Below are 20,390 nucleotides of genomic sequence, written 5' to 3'. Positions count from 1 at the left end.
GTAAGTTCAGGTGCCTGTCATACTGCCGCTGTAGGCAGCCACACAAGAGAGGCCTGCACATGGCCCTCAGAGACACGGGATTTCATGTGTGTGTGTGTGTGTGTGTGTGTGGGGTCTGTCTGTCTGTCTGTACATAAGTACTTGAGAAGCTAGAGGTGGATGATCTCTGTCCAGTGTCTTCCACAACTGATCTCATCATTATCATTACTGTTATTATTAGCCTTTATTTTTTAGTGTGTGTGTGTGTGTGTGTGTGTGTGTGATATTTAGCTTCCGTGTGTATGTGCTCCACACATATGTAGTGCCTGAACTAGCCCAGAGGGGAGGCTAGAACCCCTAGAACTGGAGTTCCACCTTGCGGGCACGGTCTCCCCGGCCGCACACAGCTGTCGTTGGTTTTGTATGTAGGCGGTAGGAGTTGGACTCAGGCCCCCTGCAGGCTAGGGAAGCCTCGTGCCACAGCTCCATGTTCTGAGGCCCTTTCCCTTTTCTTTTCTTTAAAAAAATTTTTTTTTGAGGCGGGGTTTCACTATGCACCTCCAGATGGCCTGGAACTCTATGTAGATCAGGCTGGCCCCAAACTCACCGAGATCAACCTGTCTCTGTCTCCGAAGGGCTAGAGTCAAAGGTGTGAGTCATCATACCCAGCCTGCTTCCTCTCTGTCTCTCTCTGTGTGTTTGTTTTTCTGAGACAGTGTTTCTCTGTGTAGCCCTGGCTGTCCTGGAACTCACTCTGTAGACCAGGCTGGCCTCGAACTCAGAAATCCGCCTGCCTCTCTGCTTCACAAGTGCTGGGATTACAGGCGTGCACCACCACTGCCAGGCGCTCTCTCTCTCTCTCTCTCTCTCTCTCTCTCTCTCTCTTTCTCTCCCCCCCCCCCCCCGGGGTCTTTCACGGAGCCTGTAGCCCACCATTTCCATGAGGTGGCTGGCTGGTAAACTCCGTTGTCGCCCTGTCACCCTCTCCAGCACCACCACCCCGTCCGCCCCAGTGCTAGGGTTCTTACCTTTTTACCTTGATGCCGCCGGGCTTCTGCATTCAGGCCCTCATTCCTCACAGAGCAAGCGCTTTCTCCACAGTGTGAGTCTCTGTGTGTGTTGTGTGCTGGGTGCGTGTGTGTTTCCTCCCTCCCCCAGTCCCGAAGGAAACGTGGGGTGCCCACATCTCCACCTGTTCCCTGAGGCGGGCTTTCTCTCGGAACCTGGAGCTAGGCCCGCTACCAGCCAGTTGCAGTGATCCTCCTGTCTGTGCCCTTCTCGGCTAGGGTTCTAGGTGCACAGAGGGCCAAGCCAGCTTTTAAGATGCTGTGGAGATCCCAGTTCATCCCCCGTCTCCCAGTCCCTCGTGAATAGATTGGGTATAGTTGGCAGAACTCATGACTTGGGACCTGGGAGTATGGCGGACTCGCTTCAAACAGAGAAGGCCGAGTGTGGCGGTAGAGAGCCACCTAGAATCCTCCTGTGTGACGATTAGTTCTAATTCTCAACCTCACACGCCCTGAAAATCACCTGGGAAGAGTCTCGGTGAGTTGAGGGCAGCTTGGCCTCTGATGTGTCTGTGGGGGATTGTCTGACTGTGTTAACGGCTGTGGGAGGACCCACCTCGCAGTGAGAGGCACCGTTCCCTGGCCTGGGGCCCTGACGACTTTGGTGGTCCATGCCTCTGACCCCCGCACCGGGAGAGAGGCAGGGACAGGAGGATCTCTGTGAGTTCGAGGCCAGTTTGATCTACAGAGTGAGTTCCAGGACAGCCAGGGCTACACAGTGAGCCACTGTAGAGACTGAAGAGCCTGAGATAGAGACAGGCAGACAGACAGACAGGCAGACAGACAGGCAGACAGATAGCAGAAAGTCCCTGAATGCTAACTCTGCGCTAGGTTTTCTCTTCCTGACTGGCGTGCTGTGGACAGCTGCTTTCCCGCTGGCTGCAACACCTTCACTTCCTGCCACCTGCGGCCCCTGCCCTGGCATTGGAAGCTGTGAGCGGATTAGCACTTTCTCCTCAAAGATGCGGTGGCTCAGCGGTGGAGCCCGTAGCCTCTGACAGATGAAGTCTAGCAGGTGGGTTATGGTGGCGCCATGCGCTCCCGCCCAGAGCCACCTCCATCTCAGCTCTTCCCCTCCCACAGAGGCAGGATGAGGTCACCCCTGTGACCCTTCAAAGACCTGCACACTGTCCCTGGTGCCCTTGGGAGTTAGTTCATCGAGATCTGCTGGGAGGTGTTGGGAGCTGGGAGAGGCGTCTACACTTCTGGTCACCGTCGACGCTGGGTAATCCCGTGACCCTGCTGAGCGGTCACAGAACCTTTCGCCCACAGAGGTGGCTTCCGAACAGAAGGTTTTCCCCATGAATCATTTCGACTCTGGGCCAGAGGCCAGCCAGCCCGCTTCCTTCCCCAGACCCACTTCCTCATTTATCAAACAAGGAGCCACTATCTCTTAAAAGCTGGCTGTATCCTGGGAGTGGCAGGGGTCAGTGACAGGGACCCCTGCTGGGAAGACCCTGCTGCTGCCCAGTTCCAACCGAGGATGCCCAGCTCAGGCTAACCGGGCTGAGCCGCGCTGCCCAGAAGCCGGTCCTCACCGAGACCTTTCTGTATTTGTTTGCATTCTTCCCGGGAGGGGGAGAGGAGAACCCCAGGTTGAGTTTTGGAGTGCAGAAGGCATTTCAGTCCTGTGGATCCGAAAGTAGGGATAAGGGGTGCAGAATACTAAAGGGGGGCGAGCAGTCCCCGCTGGGATCACATGTGCGCACCATCATACTGCTACTATGGTTTTTGGGGGTTTTGTTTGCTTGTTTGATTTGGTTTTGGTTTTTGAGACAGGGTCTCTCCATGGAATCTTGGCTGGCACGGAACTCGCTATGTAGATCAGATCGTCTTTGACCTCGGAGAGATCCATCTGCCCCCCTCACCCCCCACCCCGTGCCGGGATTAAAGGGGTGCACGTCACATCCAGCCTGGGTGCAAAGGCTGGTTCTAGACAGGGAGGGGAAGGGTTGATCTCGGAGCGTTCGAAGCCCCTTGGGCTGCTTTGTCGGGGGAGAAAGGCGGACCACGGAGAGGCCGAGGTGGGGAGGAGGGGAGCCGGGTCCAGGTTGGGCTGAGGGACAGGGAAAGCTAAGTTCGGGGTTGATAGCGTTTGTTCTTGCTGCAGGCAGAGGCCGATCAAAGTTCGGTGTTTTGGCCTGAGGCAGTAGAGTGGACTCTGAGTACTGACAAAGTGGGGAAAGTGGGGTGGAGGATGGGCGGGGGTGGGGTGGGGGGATGGGCATCAGGTGGTGGCCGAGTTCGCGCTAGGCGGCCTGCCCTGCGGGTTAGCCTTTGCTGCCCCCTGCTGGCTCAGCGTGCACACCTATTTAAATGAACCGTGTGGGATCTGCAAGGTTCCTGGATTCAAGAAGGACTGCTTTTCACACTGCGCCCCGCCGCTTTTTACATAAAACAAAACAAAACAAAACAAAACAAAAAACCTCCGCAACCCCCCCAAAAAAACCACTTATTTATTATTATGTGTATGTCGGAGCTCACACGGTGGTCTGTGGGAGTCAGTTCCCTCCTTCCACTGTGTGAGCACCAGAGATCAAAGTCAGGCGTGGCAGCAAGGTCCTTTACCCACGGGGCCATCTTGCTGGCTTGGCTTTAGTTTACGGATACTCAAGCACAAATCTTTGAGTGGTCCGAACATCGCTCCCCTTCGCAGTAATGTCGTCTCTGCGGTTTTGTCGGCACCTCTTCCATTGTCTGGTAGGCTCCCTGCAGGGAGCTCAGCTCCGCAGCGGAGAGGTCTCTGCTTCCGTTATAGAGATGCCTCTTGGGACCTAAAACAGTGCTGTATCCAGCAGGTGCTCAATAAATACGCGTGGACTCGTGAATGGATGGGTTTCTCGTCGCCCTTCTTGCTTTCTAACCCTACCTTTTCAATCTACAGCCAGCCCCTCGCTGCATCTATCGGCACTTGCGGGTTGTCGCTGCCTCGATGCTACGGTCCCGCGTGCCTGGAGAAAACAGACGAAGCTGTTTCTGTCCAGGGAGCTGGATCCGGGTCAGTTCCCAGGATGCTCTCTGCGGACGGGGCTCCTGCGCTCCCTCTTTCGGTCAGAGGAGAATTGCACGTCTGCCGTCCTTAGAGACCTCTTACCACGTGACTTGATCCAGCCAATGGAAAGTGAGTGGAAGCCTTATTGCCAGCTTTTTTTTGGGGGTTGCAGGTGGGGCGGGGAGGATGGGGTATAAAAGCCGTTGGGTACACACCCACGTGCCCCGCTTTTCCCTGCTACCACGAGTAGCCTTGTCAGCCTTGTTTCTGAAGATGTCCACATGCAGCCGAGTTCTTCTGACCCCAGTCACACCTATCCACCTGAGAGAAACTTGTAGGAGGGGAAAATATATCTTACAAGCTTTTCAAGCTGGGGGCAACACAGGGCCAGTTGTTCCTGCTGCAAAATCCAGCTCATCTTGACTACAACACCACCCTTTCCAGCATGTTGCCTTGAGACAGCCACATCAACTCTCAAACCCTGGTGTCTCCAGTCACAAGGTGGCAATGTAATAATAGACTAAGACCCTTGAAAATCTGAGGTCAGAGGTCACAGCCTACCCACAAAATATATAATATAGCATACGATAGTATATGATACAGTATATTGTATACATAATATTTAATAAGTTATACAGGATTTCCTCACTGATTTTGTTGATTTTTAAACTGATTTTAAAATTTTATTTCAGTCTATTTGAGACAGGGTTTCTCCATCTCCCAAGTGCTGGGATTAAAAGCGTGTGTCACCAGGCCTGGCTTAGAGATTTATTTTTATGTATAGGTGTGTTCCTTTGGGGTTGGGGGTGGGGGTAGGTTGTACACGAGCGTAGGACCTAAGGCAGACAGAAGAGGGCGCTGGATCATCTGGAGCCGGGGTCACGGGCAGGTGTGAGCTGCCCAGTGTAGGTGCTGGGAATTGAACTAGGCTCCTCGGCAACAGCAGCCGCATACTTAACTACAGAGCCATCCCTCCGGTCCCCCGAAACTCCAAATTTTGTCGTATTTGGTGTAGGACTTTGGTATACCATGGGGAAGCGACACCATTCTGTCAGTAAGGAGGCCAGAGCAGTGTGGTGTTTTCCTAGCATTGTGGGATTGGGGACGGGAGGATCCTGAGTTCAAGGAAATCCCAGACATATATCTAGTTTGAGGCCAGCCTGGGCTATATAAAACCCCTGTCTCAAAGTGGAGTGGGGACAGTGAGGTGACAAGATGTATTGCTCATTAGATTGGCAAATAATCACAAGCTGCTTAAGTTCCCCTCCCCCTCCCCCCTCCCCCCCACAGACCCCAGCATGTTTGTCTCAGTGTCCCCCAAGTCTAGGGAAAGGCTAAACATTTCCACCTCAGTGGCAGGGAGGAAAAGACAGCAAAACAGCCTAGGAGTAAAAAGAAGTATTATGTCTTTGAGAACAGCAGAAGACAAGCCTTTTCCACGGTCATTGTCTTTGTCATCGTCGTTGTCTTCTCCTCCTCCTCTTCTCCTCCTCTCCCCCTCCTCTCCTCCTCTCCTCCTCCCCTCCTCCTCGTGTGAATGTGTCTGTGACTTCAGGAGTTACAGGCAGGTGTGCTGGGAGGGGAACTCCGGTCCTCTAGGAGAAGAAGCACGAGCTATCAGTAGCTGAGACATCTCCAGCCTGAGGCTGTTATCCTTTGTCCTCTGATATAAAGGTGTCTGCAGTGAGAGTGGAGAGAAGCCGAGAGGGGCTGCTGCCGCCTGTCCGTCCGTCTGTCCGTCCGCCCATCTGTCCGTCCGTCCCCAGTAGGTAGTTTCCTGCTGGGCAGTGTAAGCACAGGCTTTGATGATGTTTTGCTATCTACCTTTCACTTGCTATTTATTATTTTTAATTTATTTTAATTTTTACTTTATTTTTGGGGTTTCAAGACATGTTTTTTCTGGGTAACTCTGGCTGTCCTAGAACAGGACAGCTCTGTAGACCAGGCTGGCCTTGAACTCACAGAGATCTGCTTGTCTCTCTTGCCTCCTGAGTATTGGGATTGAAGGCATAAGCCACCGTGCCTGACTTGCTGTTTATTGTTTTTTACTTTGGCTTAATAAATGCATTCATTCAAAAAGGACAGTATGGCTAGTGCAGTTCGTTCTCCAGACCTCCTCGTGAATGTGGAACGGGCTCAGAGGCCTTATCTGGAAAATGCTGCTTGGAAGTGGGTTGAAGGTGTGTTTAGAAAGAGCTGGGAATAATGGACTCCCCAAAGAAGTTGCTTAAGTTAGGGGGCTTTTCTTGCTCGGGTAACTATCTAATTGGCACGGTGAATCTGTCCTCAGCATCCCCAGGACCCCAGCTCTCTCACTTGCTCTGTTTCTTGCAGGGAAGAAGACCTCTCTGTGAACTATTTATAAAACTTCTGTCCATTTTTGATTACACTGAACTTAACCATGTGATAACCAGATAGTTGCAAGGGCATGTGGGAAATGTAGTCTTCTGAAGAGCTGGGTCTCCTCAGACCTGTGGTCAGACCGAGCGGGGCTATGCTATTGTAGTAAGAAGCCCCATTTTACCCACAGCACGGTTCGTCTACTACTCACTCCTGCGACACTTCTGTCTCAGTTAGACAGCTATGAAAAGGGTGAGGAAAAAACCGCTTTACGTGGGCTCATTCAGGAATCATACTGCCAGAGCTAGTCACTGTGACTGGGGTAGGGAGGGAAAGTGTTGATGCACCTGGGCTACTGGGTGCTACGTGATTTCATCTCTGGGTACCATGATTTCATTAATCAGAGCAAGTCACTTTTTGCATTCTAATTAGGGGCTGAAGAAGTGCAATTCCACCTGTGGCCAGAAGAGGGGGGAAAAGCAGTGTGAACATCATCTGACCAAACCCAACCACAAACACACACAAACACACAAACACACACACACCACACACACACACCACACACACACCACACACGCACACACACACCCCACACACACCCCACACACATACACCCCCCACCTCCCCACACACACACACCCACACACCACACATACACACACACACCACACCCCCACACACACATCCCCCCCACACACACCACACACACCACACACACCACACCACACATACACACACACACCACACCCCCCCCCACACACTCCACACACATACACCCCACACCACACACACACTCATACACCCCCACACACACACCACACACACCACACCACACATACACACACACACACACACACCACCACCCCCACACACACCCCACACACATACACACCACACCACACCCACACATACACACACACCCCACACATACACACCACACCCCCCCCCACACACATACACCCCCCACACACACCCCACACACATACACCCCACACCACACACACACTCATACACCCCCACACACACACCACACACACCACACCACACATACACACACACACCACCACCCCCACACACACCCCACACACATACACACCACACCACACCCACACATACACACACACCCCACACATACACACCACACCCCACACACACACATACACCCCACACACACACCCCACACACATACACACCACAGCACACACACACACATATACACACACCACACATACACCCCACACACATACACACCACACCGCACACACATACACACCACACCATACACACCACACCACACACACACACCCCACACACACATACACACCACACCCCCCCACACACATACACCCCACACACACACCCCACACACATACACACCACAGCACACACACACACATATACATACACCACACATACACCCCACACACATACACACCACACCGCACACACATACACACCACACACACACACACACACACGCTCAAATAAAAATAATTTTTTAAAAGACGTAATTAAGCCCTGCTTCATTTATTCATCCCGACTCCTCTGGCCCTTGGGTCACCGGGTGATGTGGGTGGACAGCTTAGTCACGCACGGGTCGCCGGAGATCAAGGCCTGGGGAAGTCCCGCCCCCGCCGAGGGAGGGGCTCATTTGCATACTGCCAATCAGCTGCGGCTGTAACTTCCCCCACCTGAGATCCTTCAGCACCCCCATTTCCTGTTTCCTGGAACCCGCTATTGAAGGAATGGCTTAAAACAACAGGTGTTTATCATCTTACAATCAAATGTCGGAGTCCAAAGTGGACGTCGCTGATCCTGGAGCCCGAGGCCACGGGGCTTCCGCAGACTTCCTCCAGGAGGCTTGTCTGTCTTCCCAGTGGGTGAGGATTGAACCCAGGCCTCTCCGGCTTGGTAGACAGAGCCGTGCCCTGTCCCTCGGGCGACGTCGCATTGAGCCATGTCCCCAGCCCCTGACTGGTGGGTTGGGGCAGGCTCTCTACGTCTGTGCCACAGCCCAGGCCCCTCTCTGCGAGGCTGTTGCTGAAGCCAGGGCGCGGGCAGTTAATTTGCCCAGGGCTGTCACCCTCCGACAGGTGCTGCGTTCCAAGAGCGCATCGTTCTCCACCTTCCTATACCTGAGACCCTTTAATACAGTTGTTGCTCCCGTCGTGGTGACCTCCAACGGTAAAATCATTTCGTTGCTACTTCACAACTGTAATTTTGCTACTGTTAGGAATTGTAGTGAACATATCTGACATCTCTGGTGGTCTTAGCTGGGCCCTATGAAGACACTGACTTCCCAAAGGGGTTGTGGCCCACGGGTCGAGAACTCCTGGCGGCTGCGGGTCTTCCTGGGTGCTTTCTTCCCAAGGAAAGGGCTTCTGGGTAACTGGCTGAGGCAGGATGGAATTTTATGGCCGGGTTCAAGGCCTTCTTCCCATCCCTCAAATACCTGGATGGGCCCCCAGTCCTTGGGTGGGGCAGGGGCCTGGCTTCTTAGAGGCAGGTGGCCCAAGAGGCACAGACTGAAGGTTGTTGGGACATTGGGATCTGGGGCTGTCAGTCTCCTGGCCCGCAGGGCGCTGGCCCCATGTCATGTGGGGTCTGGGGCAGAGCCCATCTTGCCAGTTTTTCCAAATCGTTGTTATGTGGGTGTCACCTGTGTCCTTTCTGTGGGTGTGAAGCCCTCAGGGATGGCGTCTGGAAGTTGAGATTTTGTGCTCTGTGCAGGCAGGGCCCAGGGTCCATCAGGGAGTTGGACTAGCTGGCAGTATGGGGCTGGGTCAGGGTTCAGTAGGTCCTAGGAGGAGGGGAACAGGAGCCGTGAGGGGCAGGAGAGGCGGACGTGGGAGAGAGACAGGGGTGGTGGCAGGAGTGGGGATGGGGATAGGGGTGGGGATACGACAGGCGGAGAATGGAACCAGGAGACTGAAAGGGGGTGAGCCCCAGAGTTGGGGGGTACTAGGGAGTGGGAGAGATGGACCCAAAATAACAGGTCAAAGCCAGACAGGAAAAAGGAGAGGACGAGATGCTAATAAACCAAGAGAGACAAAAGGAAGGGGGAAGAGGGGGAGACGGGGGAGCGGGAGCGGAGTGAGGGAGAGAGAGAAAATGAATAATGAGGGAATGGAGATGGGGAGGAGGAGATGCAGAGAGGAGGAGGTGAGGGATGAAGAGAGAGGGGGGGAGAGAGAGGGAAGACCAGAGGAGCAGGGAAGCACACGTGGATGACGGCAGACCGAGGAGGAGACAGGGGGCGCACAGGAGACGACTGGAGAGATTTGACACCCAATCCAGAAATGGCTCCCTTCATGCAGTGGGATTCGTAAAGGCCTGGCATGCTCTGCCCTGTGACCCGGAGCCATTTCCTTTCCTTCTCTGGGCCTTGATCCTCCGGTGCAGATTCGAGGCTTTCCATTAGCGGAGGGGCCCAGGGAGGCAAGGGGCGTGGCCAGCGGGTCGGGCTCAGGGAGGCAAGGGGCGTGGCCAGCGGGTCGAGCTCAGGGAGGCAAGGGGCGTGGCCAGCGGGTCGAGCTCAGGGAGGCAAGGGGCGTGGCCAGCGGGTCGAGCTCAGGGAGGCAAGGGGCGTGGCCAGCGGTCGGGCTCAGGGAGGCAAGGGGCGTGGCCAGCGGATCGGGCTCAGGGAGGCCGAGGCCGGCTTCTCTGCGGAGAGGCGAGGATGGCCCGGTCCCTGCCCATCTGACCTCGCAGACCGCGGTCCCCCGGGGCTCTCGTGGCGGGGGTGGGGGCGACCCATACCTGATAGTGCTGGCTCTCGGGCTGCGGCTCCGGGGGCGCTGGCGGGGGTGGGGGAGGCAGGCTCTGCAGGGGAGGGGCACAGGTGAGGGGCTCCTCATGCCGTGCAGTCTTGGATCCTGGTGTTACCTATGATGTACGGGTCCAGATTCAGAGTCCCCGTCGGCCCTCTGGCTATGACACCCTCGTGTGGGTCAACACATCTTAGGCAACAGGCCCAACAGTGAGGGCTTTTGGGGCGCTCAGGCGCTTAGCTTCACCCCAACACGGGGTTTAAGCAATTTGCCTTTGATTTTTTTAAAAAAAGATTTATTTATTTACTTATATCTAAGCACACTGTCGCTGTCTTCAGACACCCACTACAGATGGTTGTGAGCCACCGTGTGGTTGCTGGGAATTGAACTCAGGTCCTTCAGAAGCGCAGTCGGTGCTTTTAACCGCTGACCATTTCCCTGGCTCCTTGTTTGCCCGATCCTTTATAGACTGTTTTTAATCTTTATTGGTGTGTGCGTGTGTCTCTCTCTGTGTATCTGTATTCTGTGTGTATCTGTATGTCTGTGTGTATGCGTCTGTGCTATCTGTGTGCATACATGTGTGTCTGCATTTGCATCTGTGCTGTGTGTGTGATTGTATAAATGTGCATGTCTGTGTGTGTCTGTTTGTCTGTGTCTGGTATATGTGTGTCCTTGTTGTGTGTGTGTGACTGTGTATGTGTGTATGTATCTGTTTATATGGATGCTTATATGTCTGTATGTGTTTGTATGTCTGTGTGTGGTGTGTGCTTGTGGGTGTGCATATCTACATGTGTATGTGTATATGTGCTATGTCTGTATGTTTGTGTATATGTGTGGTATTGTCTGTCTGTGTGTGGTGTCTGTGTGTCTGTGCTGTGTATGTGTGAGTGTGGGAGTATATGTATGTGTGTCTGTGCTGTGTGCATATCTATGCTGTGTATGTATGAGTGTGTGTATGTGTGTGTGAGAATGTGCACATGATTGTGTGTGAGTGTGAGTGTGTATGTGTGTGAGCATGTGCACATGATTGTGTGTGTGTCTGTGTGTGTATGTGTGAGTGTGTGTATGTGAGCATGTGCACATGATTGTGTCTGTGTGTCTGTGAGTGTGTGTGTGTATGTGTGTGTGAGCATGAGCACCTGGCTGCCCACTGAGGCCTGGTACAGGGCATCAGGTCCTCTGGAGTTAGAGTTATAGGTAGTTGTGCTGCCCAATGCGGGTGCTGGGATCCAAATTTGGGTCCTTAAAAGTAGCGAGAACGTGCGAGTCCCGACTCCAGTCCGCTCCGTGCACCTTTTTTGTTGTTTCTCTGAGGCGGGTCTCAGTCTAGCCCAGGCTGTGGGGCACTCGGACCGCGTTACCAGATGGGCGCAGGCACTGCTGAGTGGGGATCTGAGGTCTGAGCCGGGTGGCCGGAGGGGAGCTGCCTCAGTCCGGCCTGGAATGCCTGCTGACGGGGCCACGGGCACAGCGCAGCAGCTGCAGTTCTCACGCCCTTCCCCCAAACCATAGACTTCCTGGTTCACCCCGAATAAAGCATGTGCATCTACATCTGCCCCTAATACACACTCGTGAACAAGGGGCTGCAGAGATGGCTCAGTGGTTAAGAGCACCGAGGTCCTGAGACTGGCTGCTCTTCCAGAGGTCCTGAGTTCAAATCCCAGCAACCACACGGTGGCTCTCTAAGGGGATCTGGTGCCCTCTTCTGGTGCGCGGGTGTCCATTCAGAGAAAGAAACTTACAGAGCCGCTTCCTCAAAGACCCTGAAAGGAGCCCGAGATTACTGAACGGAGCCTTCCCCGCCCCCTGCCCCTCCTCCCTCCCCTTCCCCCTGCTGGTTTGGCTTCAAGCTTGGAAGCTGACTTTAAACTCCCGATTCTCCGGCCTCCAGTGCCCACGTTCTGGGGTAACAGTTGATGCGGGAAATCGTGATTCTCTGGCGGCTCTGCCTGCATGAGCCCTCACCAGCACTGGCGAGGCGGCCCACGGTCCTGTGAGTAGCCCTAGAAAACTCACTGGTTCACCCTGGACTTGGATGCAATCCTCTCTTTAGCTGTCACTGGGCTATCTTAGGTGAAGAGACACAAGAACTGGAGAGAGGGCCGGCGAGATGGCTCAGTGGGGCAAGGTGCTTGCCACTAACCCTGATGATCTGAGTTTGAATCCAAGCACTCACATGGTAGAAGGAAAGAACTGACTCCCACAAGTTGTCCTCCGACATCCGCATGCACGCCATGGCGTGTGCGCCTCCCTCCACCCCCACAGACACAAAGGAAGGAGAGGAAGACAGAATACGTTGACTGGAGAGAAAAAGGAAGATTCATGGCTTCCAGCTGCCCAGGCGCCATGGTTAACTGGGGGTAGGGGGTAACGAGAAGCAGGAGCTAAGGGGACAGGACTCACCATGGGTGGGCTTCCTGGCTCCACACCACTGACAGGAGACACCAGGAGGCCTGGGGATGGCATCACTTCGTAGATGTTGCTGTCACCTGGAGCAGAGGAGGAAGGAGGCCCCTGGGCAGATGACGCACCCCTGCAGACCGGCTCTGCCCGCCTGCCCATTTCACTCACGCAGTCGCTCAACTAACATTTGTGCAAATTGCTCCTCCCGCCACGTGTGTGCAGGGGGCGCAGTGGTGGCCCAGACAATCCAGGCCCCACCCTTCTAGAACTCAGCGTCCCCTGGGAGAAGAGAGACCCATCCCCAGAGAGTGGCGATCCAGAGAGTCTAAGGCTGGGGGCGCGGGCGGGATGTCCAGGGGATCCATCCAGCCTGGATGTCAGGGAGGACGGCCTGGAGGACGGCTCATCTGAGGCAGTGGGACCTGGGCAGAGGCAGGAGGGAAGCCTGCGGGAGTCTGGCAAGGGAGCTCGCTGTCTGCAGACAGTGAGGGTCGTGACGTCACGCTAGGGAGGCGGAAGGCGGTCCCTGCCCCGCCCCCCACCGTGGGAGGAGCGGGGACTCTAGAGGTTTAGGAGGGGCCTTAAATCTCTCTGACCCCCTCAGTGTGCCCCAGAGTCCCGAGGGCTCTGACTGCGTGTGGCCGGGAGCCTCTAACGGGAGACACAGAAAGGTGGGTGCAGAGGCACTTTCTCCCGGCTTACCAGATTCGGGGGTCCCGTTCACCGCTGGCTTCTCCGCTCTATTCCTAGGGGTACGCAGAAGAACCCTGAGGTGCTAGGGTGGGGGAAAGGGGCCCCAACATCCTGAAGACGCTGTCTCCCAGACTCCCACCTCTTGACTTGATGCTCACCCAGCCTGGGAAAGACAGGGGATGTGGGACAGAGGAGGTTCTGGGAACCGTACCTGCGGCTCCGGCCCTTCCGGCTTCGAGTGACCAGGAGATAGGCAACGCCACATACAAGCAGTGACCCGATAGCGAGACTCCCAACGCTGATGGCTGCCGTGATCCCAGCATTGACGGAGAGGTATGAGGAGGACGCCAGTGCATCTGGGAGTGAGGGTTGTCTCAGGGAAGACATGTCTGCCCTACCTGATTCCTTTTCCTTTCAGGGCCTTGCTAAGCAGTCCAGGCATCCATTCTATCCCCGAGCCACGCCCCAGCCCCTCCCTGGGGGATTCTAGGCAGGGACTCTTTTATTGAGCTAAATCTCAGCCCACTGTTATATAACTTATTTTTTTTTTTAAATTGCTATTTTTCCGGGCAGTGGTGGCCTATGCCTTTAATCCCAGCACTTGGGAGGCAGAGGCAGGTGAATTTCTGAGTTCGAGGCCAGCCTGGTCTACAGAGTGAGTTCCAGGACAGCCAGGGCTACACAGAGAAACCCTTTCTCGAAAAATAAAAAAAATATATATTGCTATTTTGAGATAGGGTCTCCTATGTAGCTAAGGATGACCGCGAGGATGACCTTGAGCTATGTAGCATATATGTAGGATGCATATATTCCTGCACATGAGTGTGTCCGTGTATGCATGTTTGTGCAGGTGTAGACCGGAAGCGGATACTAGTGTATTCCTCAATCAGTGTCTACCTCGGTGTTTGAGGCAGGGTCTCTCACTGAGTCTGGAGTCATCCCTTGGCTAGGCTGGGTGGCCAGCAAATCCCAGGGATCCTCCTGCCTCTGAGACTGACACACGCCCGGGATTACAGCTGTTCACCACCACGTGCAGTTTATATGTTGCTGAGGCTATAACCCAGGGCGTCACGTATGCCGGGCAGGAACTCTGCTGACTCGGCCACATGTCCGACCGTGTGAATTGTTTTTTTTAATTTTATTGTATGCACATGAGTGTTTTGCCTGCACGTATGTCTGCACATCATGCACACACCACGTGCTTGAAGAGTCAAGAAGAGGCTCTGGAACGCTAGGGGGCTGTGATCCCCCGTGTGGGTGCCGGGAACCAAACCCGGGTCTTCTGGAAGGGCAGCCAGCGCTCATGTCTGTGAGCAGTCTCTCCGAGAGCCTTGTAAATCATTTTTAAAAAATCTATCCTTCGGGGCTGGAGAGATGGCTCAGTGGTTAAGAGTGCCGACTGCTCTTCCAAAGGTCCTGAGTTCAAATCCCAGCAACCACATGGTGGCTCCCAACCATCTGTAATGAGATCTGATGCCCTCTTCTGGTGTGTCTGAAGACAGCTACAGTGTACTTATGTATAATAAATAAATCTTTAAAAAAAATCGATCCTTCTTTTCCCCATTTTCGCTTCCTCTCCTCCCTCTTTTCTGTAGTTTTGAGGCAGGATTTCACTAAGCTGCCTGGACCGGCTTTGGACTTTTCATCCCCAGCCTCCACCATCAGGCTGGGCTTGCATCTCAGACCAGGCTCAGGGCCCTGGGTGGACGGTGCTTAAAGCTTTCCAAGAGCCGGGCGGTGGTGGCGCACGCCTGTAATCCCAGCACTCTGGGAGGCAGAGGCAGACGGATTTCTGAGTTCGAGGCCAGCCTGGTCTACAGAGTGAGTTCCAGGACAGCCAGGGCTGCACAGAGAAACCCTGTCTCAAAAGAGCCAAATCCAAAAATTCCAAAAACTCCTAAAGTGTTCTAAGTCCCTCCTCACCCCCTCACCGCTTGTCCCTCAGGCAGAAGCCGTCTCCTCTGGTAACATGTTACTATTTCTTCTTGAGCACACACACAGTGAGGCCACCAGCTGTGTAGGTGAACATTCTGATTTCCAGAGCTCAAAAGGAAACAGTGTTTCCCACCCCCTATCCTGGGCTGGGTTGTTATTCTAACAAGCTTGAGCGTCTGAGCCCTCTTCTCTGATTTCTGTTAGTTTGTTTTTGTTTTTCCAGATAGGGTTTCTCTGTGTAGCCCTGGCTGTCCTGGAACTCACTCTGTAGACCAGGCTGGCCTCGAACTCAGAAATCTGCCTGCCTCTGCCTCCCAAGTGCTGGGATTAAAGGCGTGCAACACCACCAGTTGCAACGGCCCCTGTTGACATTTTAGAAATGCGGCCCTGTTCAGTTGCCCAGTCTGACCTGGAACTGATCCTGTGGCTTAGGCTGCCTGAGACTTGCCACCGCCCTTCCTCAGTCTACCCAGTGGTTGGTGACATTTATACCTCACTACACCTAACTGAAGGTCATCTTCTTCAGTGAGACCTCTCTGACTTCCCCTCCTGTGTCATGTTAGCCTGTGTAATTTTCTGAGCCAGGCAAATTATAGGTCCAGTATGCCTCAGTTTCCCCATCTGTAAAATGGAGATAACACTCGCGACCACCTCAGGAAGCTTCTTTAAGAGCAAAGTAGTTACTATACTGTAGGGCTCCTCATTCAGGGGTGACCCTGGTCCTGGGGGACACTTGCCAAAATCTAGCACGTGATTCTTGTGAGTAGCAAGTACTAGAACTGTCTTGTAAGACCAGAGAGGCTGTAAAACTCCTATGAGATTGCTTCTACCCTAAGCGATTAGCCCGTTCTAAAGGTCAGCATGGTCTCAGGAAAGTATTTAGATTCATACTTGGCCTGGCAAGATTCCCAAGAAGTGTTAGATATCACTACTGTTTCCTACCCTGTCCCCCAGCCCTGCATCTGGAGTGGCTATGTCAATAAATACTTGAGTTGTGATCAAGAAAATTGAGCAATTCATCAGGGCCAGGCGTACAAAAGATGCTCGACAAATATGGGAATAGTCAATGGACGGGGAGAACTAATGAAACAGGGTATATCTTAGGGTCTGGGAGATCCACGGTGTGGTACTCAGCAGGTGCTCAATCAGTGCACACTGCACACAGTGAACGAGGAGGCCACAGGACACTGTTTGCCCTGGGCCTCCCTGCACTGCAGCTGTCCCGCTTACCAGCCACCTGGACGTCAATCTTGGCCTTCATCGTCCAGGCCGGGTTCATGGTGGCAGCCACCTGGTAGGTGCCACTGTCTGAGGGCTGGGCAGCTCGGAGCAGCATGGAGCCGTTCGGGAAGCCCACAATGTCTCGCTGTCCCATGGCGCTGCCGTCCCTCTGGGGCCGTGGCAGCCCAGGGATGTAGGAGAACAGCCTTGTGCCTCCAGAAGTCTCCTCCCCCAGGTACCAGACGAAGTCCTGGGCAGTGCTGGGGACGCCATGAAGGGACAGGAGAAGGTCCTGGTTCTTCTGGGGCTGCTCTGGAATCATCTGGATGTGGAGGGCTGCCTGTGCGCCTTGGGGCAGCCTAAGGGCCAGGAACAAGGCTGTGGGGAAGCATGGAGGAGGCCTGATGGAGGAGGCCTGGTGGAGGAGGCCTGATGGCGGAGGCCTGATGGAGGAGGCCTGATGGAGGAGGCCTGGTGGAGGAGGCCTGATGGAGGAGGCCTGGTGGAGGAGGCCTGATGGAGGAGGCCTGATGGTGGAGGCCTGATGGAGGAGGCCTGATGGAGGAGGCAACAAAAGCCTCCCCTCTACAGACTCGCAACCTCAAGTAAAGAACATAAGGGCTGCACATTGGAAACGACAGTGAGATCGATTAGTGATGTCTGCCCTGGGCGTAGCAATACAGGCACAGACGCCACAGATCTGCCACCCCACTGGCAGAAGGCTTTTCTGCCTGAGATGCTGTGTGGTCTGTCCCTCAACACTTGGACGCTCTGAATTTACTTATTCAACCAATATTTAAAGGTATACCTATTATATTTCATCACAGGCCAATTACATCATCTAGGTTGTCTCCTCCTCCTCCCCTTCCTCCTCCTCCTTCTTCATGACAGGGTTTCTCTGTGTAGCCCTGGCTGTTCTGGAACTCACACTGTAGACCACACTGGCCTTAGAGATTTATCTGCCTCTTCCTCCTGAATGCTGGGATCAAAGTCAGGCACCACCATCTCCTGGTTTTTCCTCCTCATCCTCCTCCTCCTCCTCCTCCTCTTCTGAGTCAAGGTTGCCTGGAGCTCATTATGCAGTGCAGCTCCAGTTTGTGATCCTCCTGCCTCAGCCTCCACAGTACTGCCTTTACAGATAGGCGCCACCAATGCCTGGCTTGTTCCTAGATTTTTTTCTTTTTATTGAAACGAGGTCTCAAGTAGACCAGGCTAGCCTCGAACTGGCAATGTAGCTCAGGATGACCTTCTACCTTCCGAACTCTGGGAGTCTCACCAGAGTTGAGTGACTCACACCCCCAGACTCAGTCTCTAGTCCCCTCCCTCCCTCCTCCCTCCCCAGAACCCAGTCGGAAAGCAAACCTAATTTCTACCCTCGTAGTTCTGACATTCCAGAAGACGCCATAGATGAAATAGGGATGGTGCTGTGATGTCACTGCCCTGCCCCATCCTTTCCCTCGGCCTCTGAGGCCGTTTCCTCCTTACCTGAGAACAGGAGGCCCGGGGTCCTGGTGTCCATCTTGGTTCCCGTAGAGATGGCAAAGGCACTGACAGCCACAGGCTGGGGTCTTGCTCTCCGAAGGGTGAAGTTCAGTGGAGCATCCAGCCGGGTGGCTCGCGACACTGCCAGGCGCGGAGGCTGCCCAGCCCTGGCATCCCTTCCACTGTGTGCCAGCCTCTCAGGCTCCACCCACGCCCCAGATGACGCGCGCGTGCGCACACACAGGTTGGACCAGTTTTCCCAGGCCTCCTCCCCAGCCCCTCCATTTCCTTCCCACTCAGCGTGGCGGGCAGGGGAACAGCGAGGCAGCCTCCGCACCCCACCAACTCCCTCCAACACCGCACCCCACCCCACTCCCTCCCCCAGAAGCCAGGGAGAGGAACTGAAGTTCAGGGAAGGGTGAAAGGCAGTGACAGCAGAGGGGCTTTTTAAAATCTGGCGCAAATTCACTCTAACGCACGCAGCTTTTTCTTCTAACATTTATTTATTGATCTGCGCGTGTGTTGGGGGCGGAGCGTCCCTCTCCCACGTGGCTCTCAGGAACCTCGCGGCCACTGCCTCCACCCTCTGGGACATCTTGCCACGTTTTGTTGCTGTTTTTTGGGTTTTTCAAGACAGGACTTTTCTGTGTAGCCCTGGCTGTCCTGGAACTCACTCTGTAGACCAGGCTGGCCTCGAACTCAGAAATCCGCCTGCCTCTGCCTCCCAAGTGCTGGGGTTACAGGCCTGCGCCACCACTGCCTGTCCACATTTTGTTGTTGTTTTAAAGTATTCATCTACTAAATCTTGTGACCCTGGCCCAGTCTGTGATTTAAGAATTGTTTCCCCCGGGGCTGGTGAGATGGCTCAGCAGTTAAAAGCACCGACTTCTCTTCCGAAGGTCCTGAGTTCAAATCCCAGCAACCACATTGTGGCTCACAACCATCCATAACAATACACCTTCTTCTGGACTGTCTGAAAACAACTACAGTGTGCTTACATATAAATAATAAATAAATCTTTGAGCAGGGCAGTGGTAGCACACGCCTTTAATCCCAGCACTTGGGAGGCAGAGGCAGGCAGATTTCTGAGTTTGAGGCCAGCCTGGTTTACAGAGTGAGTTCCAGGACAGCCAGGGCTACACAGAGAAACCCTGTCTCGAAAAAAACAAATCCAAAATACCAAAAAAAAAAAAAAGTGTTCCCCCTGCCTACCGCCTTCCGTGAATCACAGCCCCCCTTTCAGACCTAAGGGGAGGGGAGGGCTCCCCGGAGGAAGGGGCCTATTGTGAGAGACTTGAAATCAGGAAAGAAGTGATGGGCAGACCTGTGCCCCAGGCTGCCCATCTCATGCAAAGGAAGGGGGTGGGTGAGTGGGGCTAGGCACCCAAGTGCATCATGGGAACTATTAAATCTGGGTCACTGAGGCACTGGGAAGGGCTGTGTGAGGCCTGTTGGTAGGCGAGGCAGGAACTCCAGTTCTGCCGGGTTTTGAGCTTGTCCTGGTTGGAACTTGGGTTTGGGGCTGTCTTGATACCATGGTACGCCATGTTGGCTGTTTATATAAAATTAGAAATAACTAATAATGTGTTTAACTGGTAGGAGGAGGACAGGAAGGTGAATGTGATCAAAATGTCTGCTGGAACCACTAGAGGGCTCAGCAGGTGAAGGGGCTTGCCCCCAAGGCCGAAGACCTGAGTTCTATTCTTAGGGCCGGCGCTGTGGAAGGAGAGAACCTAGTCCCACAAGCTGTCGTCTTCTGACCTTCATATACGGGCTGTGGCACGATGGCACAGACCTTTAACTCGAGGCTCAGGAGGCAGAGGCAGGTGGATGTCTGTGAGTTCTAGGCCAGCCTGGTCTATGGAGTGAGTTCTGGGCAAGCCAGGGCTGTCTCAAACAAACAAACAAAACAAAAACAACAACAAAACCACCACTAACAAACCCTAACCAGTTCTTTAAGCCACAGACTTTCAAGTACTCGCTGGTCACATTCATTTAATGGCAATCACATTAGACAACGCAAATGTAAATTTTCCAGGCTTGTTCCAGAAGGTTCTACGGAAAAGAGAGCATCTCCTGACCAGAGGAGGCTGGTGCCAGGCAGTTCTGCTCTAGGGACGTTTCTGGCCCAGCAGGGAAGGCGCACCCTCAGCAGCGGGACAGCCAGTCATGTCATGAGGTGGCGGGCAGAACTCTTCAGACCCCACTTTGGGGCAATCAGGAATTGTGGCTTCAGATGCAGGACTGCAGTCGCCACGCCCCACGGGGTGGGGCGGACTTGCCTGGAGCCCGGGCACATTTCCTTACTCACACAGCTGCAAATGGCCCCATTCTGCCTCTCCAGCTGGTCCTCTGAGAAAGCCAGGTCGCGCCCTCCTGCGCATGCCTACAGTAGCCGCAATCGCCAACCCTACAGCCCCTGCCTTTAACTTTGGAACAGCCCTCTCCCCACGGCCCAGCCCTCCGATAGAGCCAGAGACCACCACTTTCTCTGTACCCGGAAGGACT

At 54.2% G+C, this 20,390-nt stretch overlaps 1 protein-coding gene and 2 long non-coding RNA genes across 3 annotated transcripts; 2 read left to right on the top strand and 1 right to left on the bottom strand.

Annotated features, from left to right (window-relative positions):
• The first annotated feature begins 1,918 nt into the window (after nt 1–1,918).
• LOC127683750 (uncharacterized) lies at nt 1,919–6,089 on the top strand. Its single transcript, XR_007977580.1, has 3 exons — nt 1,919–2,061; nt 3,931–4,167; nt 5,713–6,089. It is a non-coding gene; the product is annotated as an uncharacterized LOC127683750 (long non-coding RNA).
• A 1,800-nt stretch (nt 6,090–7,889) lies between these two features.
• On the bottom strand, nt 7,890–18,135 carry Ceacam19 (CEA cell adhesion molecule 19). Its single transcript, XM_052171261.1, has 7 exons — nt 17,886–18,135; nt 16,410–16,778; nt 13,456–13,600; nt 13,254–13,297; nt 12,552–12,637; nt 10,138–10,263; nt 7,890–9,178 (listed from the first exon to the last, which is right to left on the bottom strand). Exons 1-7 carry the CDS (start codon nt 17,917–17,919, stop codon nt 9,023–9,025), a joined length of 960 nt encoding a protein of 319 aa, XP_052027221.1. The 5' UTR covers nt 17,920–18,135; the 3' UTR covers nt 7,890–9,022.
• On the top strand, nt 13,110–20,066 carry LOC127675246 (uncharacterized). Its single transcript, XR_007975457.1, has 3 exons — nt 13,110–13,303; nt 13,407–13,577; nt 19,591–20,066. It is a non-coding gene; the product is annotated as an uncharacterized LOC127675246 (long non-coding RNA).
• The last annotated feature ends 324 nt before the right edge of the window (nt 20,067–20,390 follow it).

Source organism: Apodemus sylvaticus, chromosome 1 (genome assembly GCF_947179515.1).
Source record: "Apodemus sylvaticus chromosome 1, mApoSyl1.1, whole genome shotgun sequence".
Classification (NCBI taxonomy): domain Eukaryota; kingdom Metazoa; phylum Chordata; class Mammalia; order Rodentia; family Muridae; genus Apodemus; species Apodemus sylvaticus.
The sequence above is the reverse complement of the archived record's forward strand: the minus strand, read 5'-3'. Positions and strand labels throughout refer to the sequence as shown.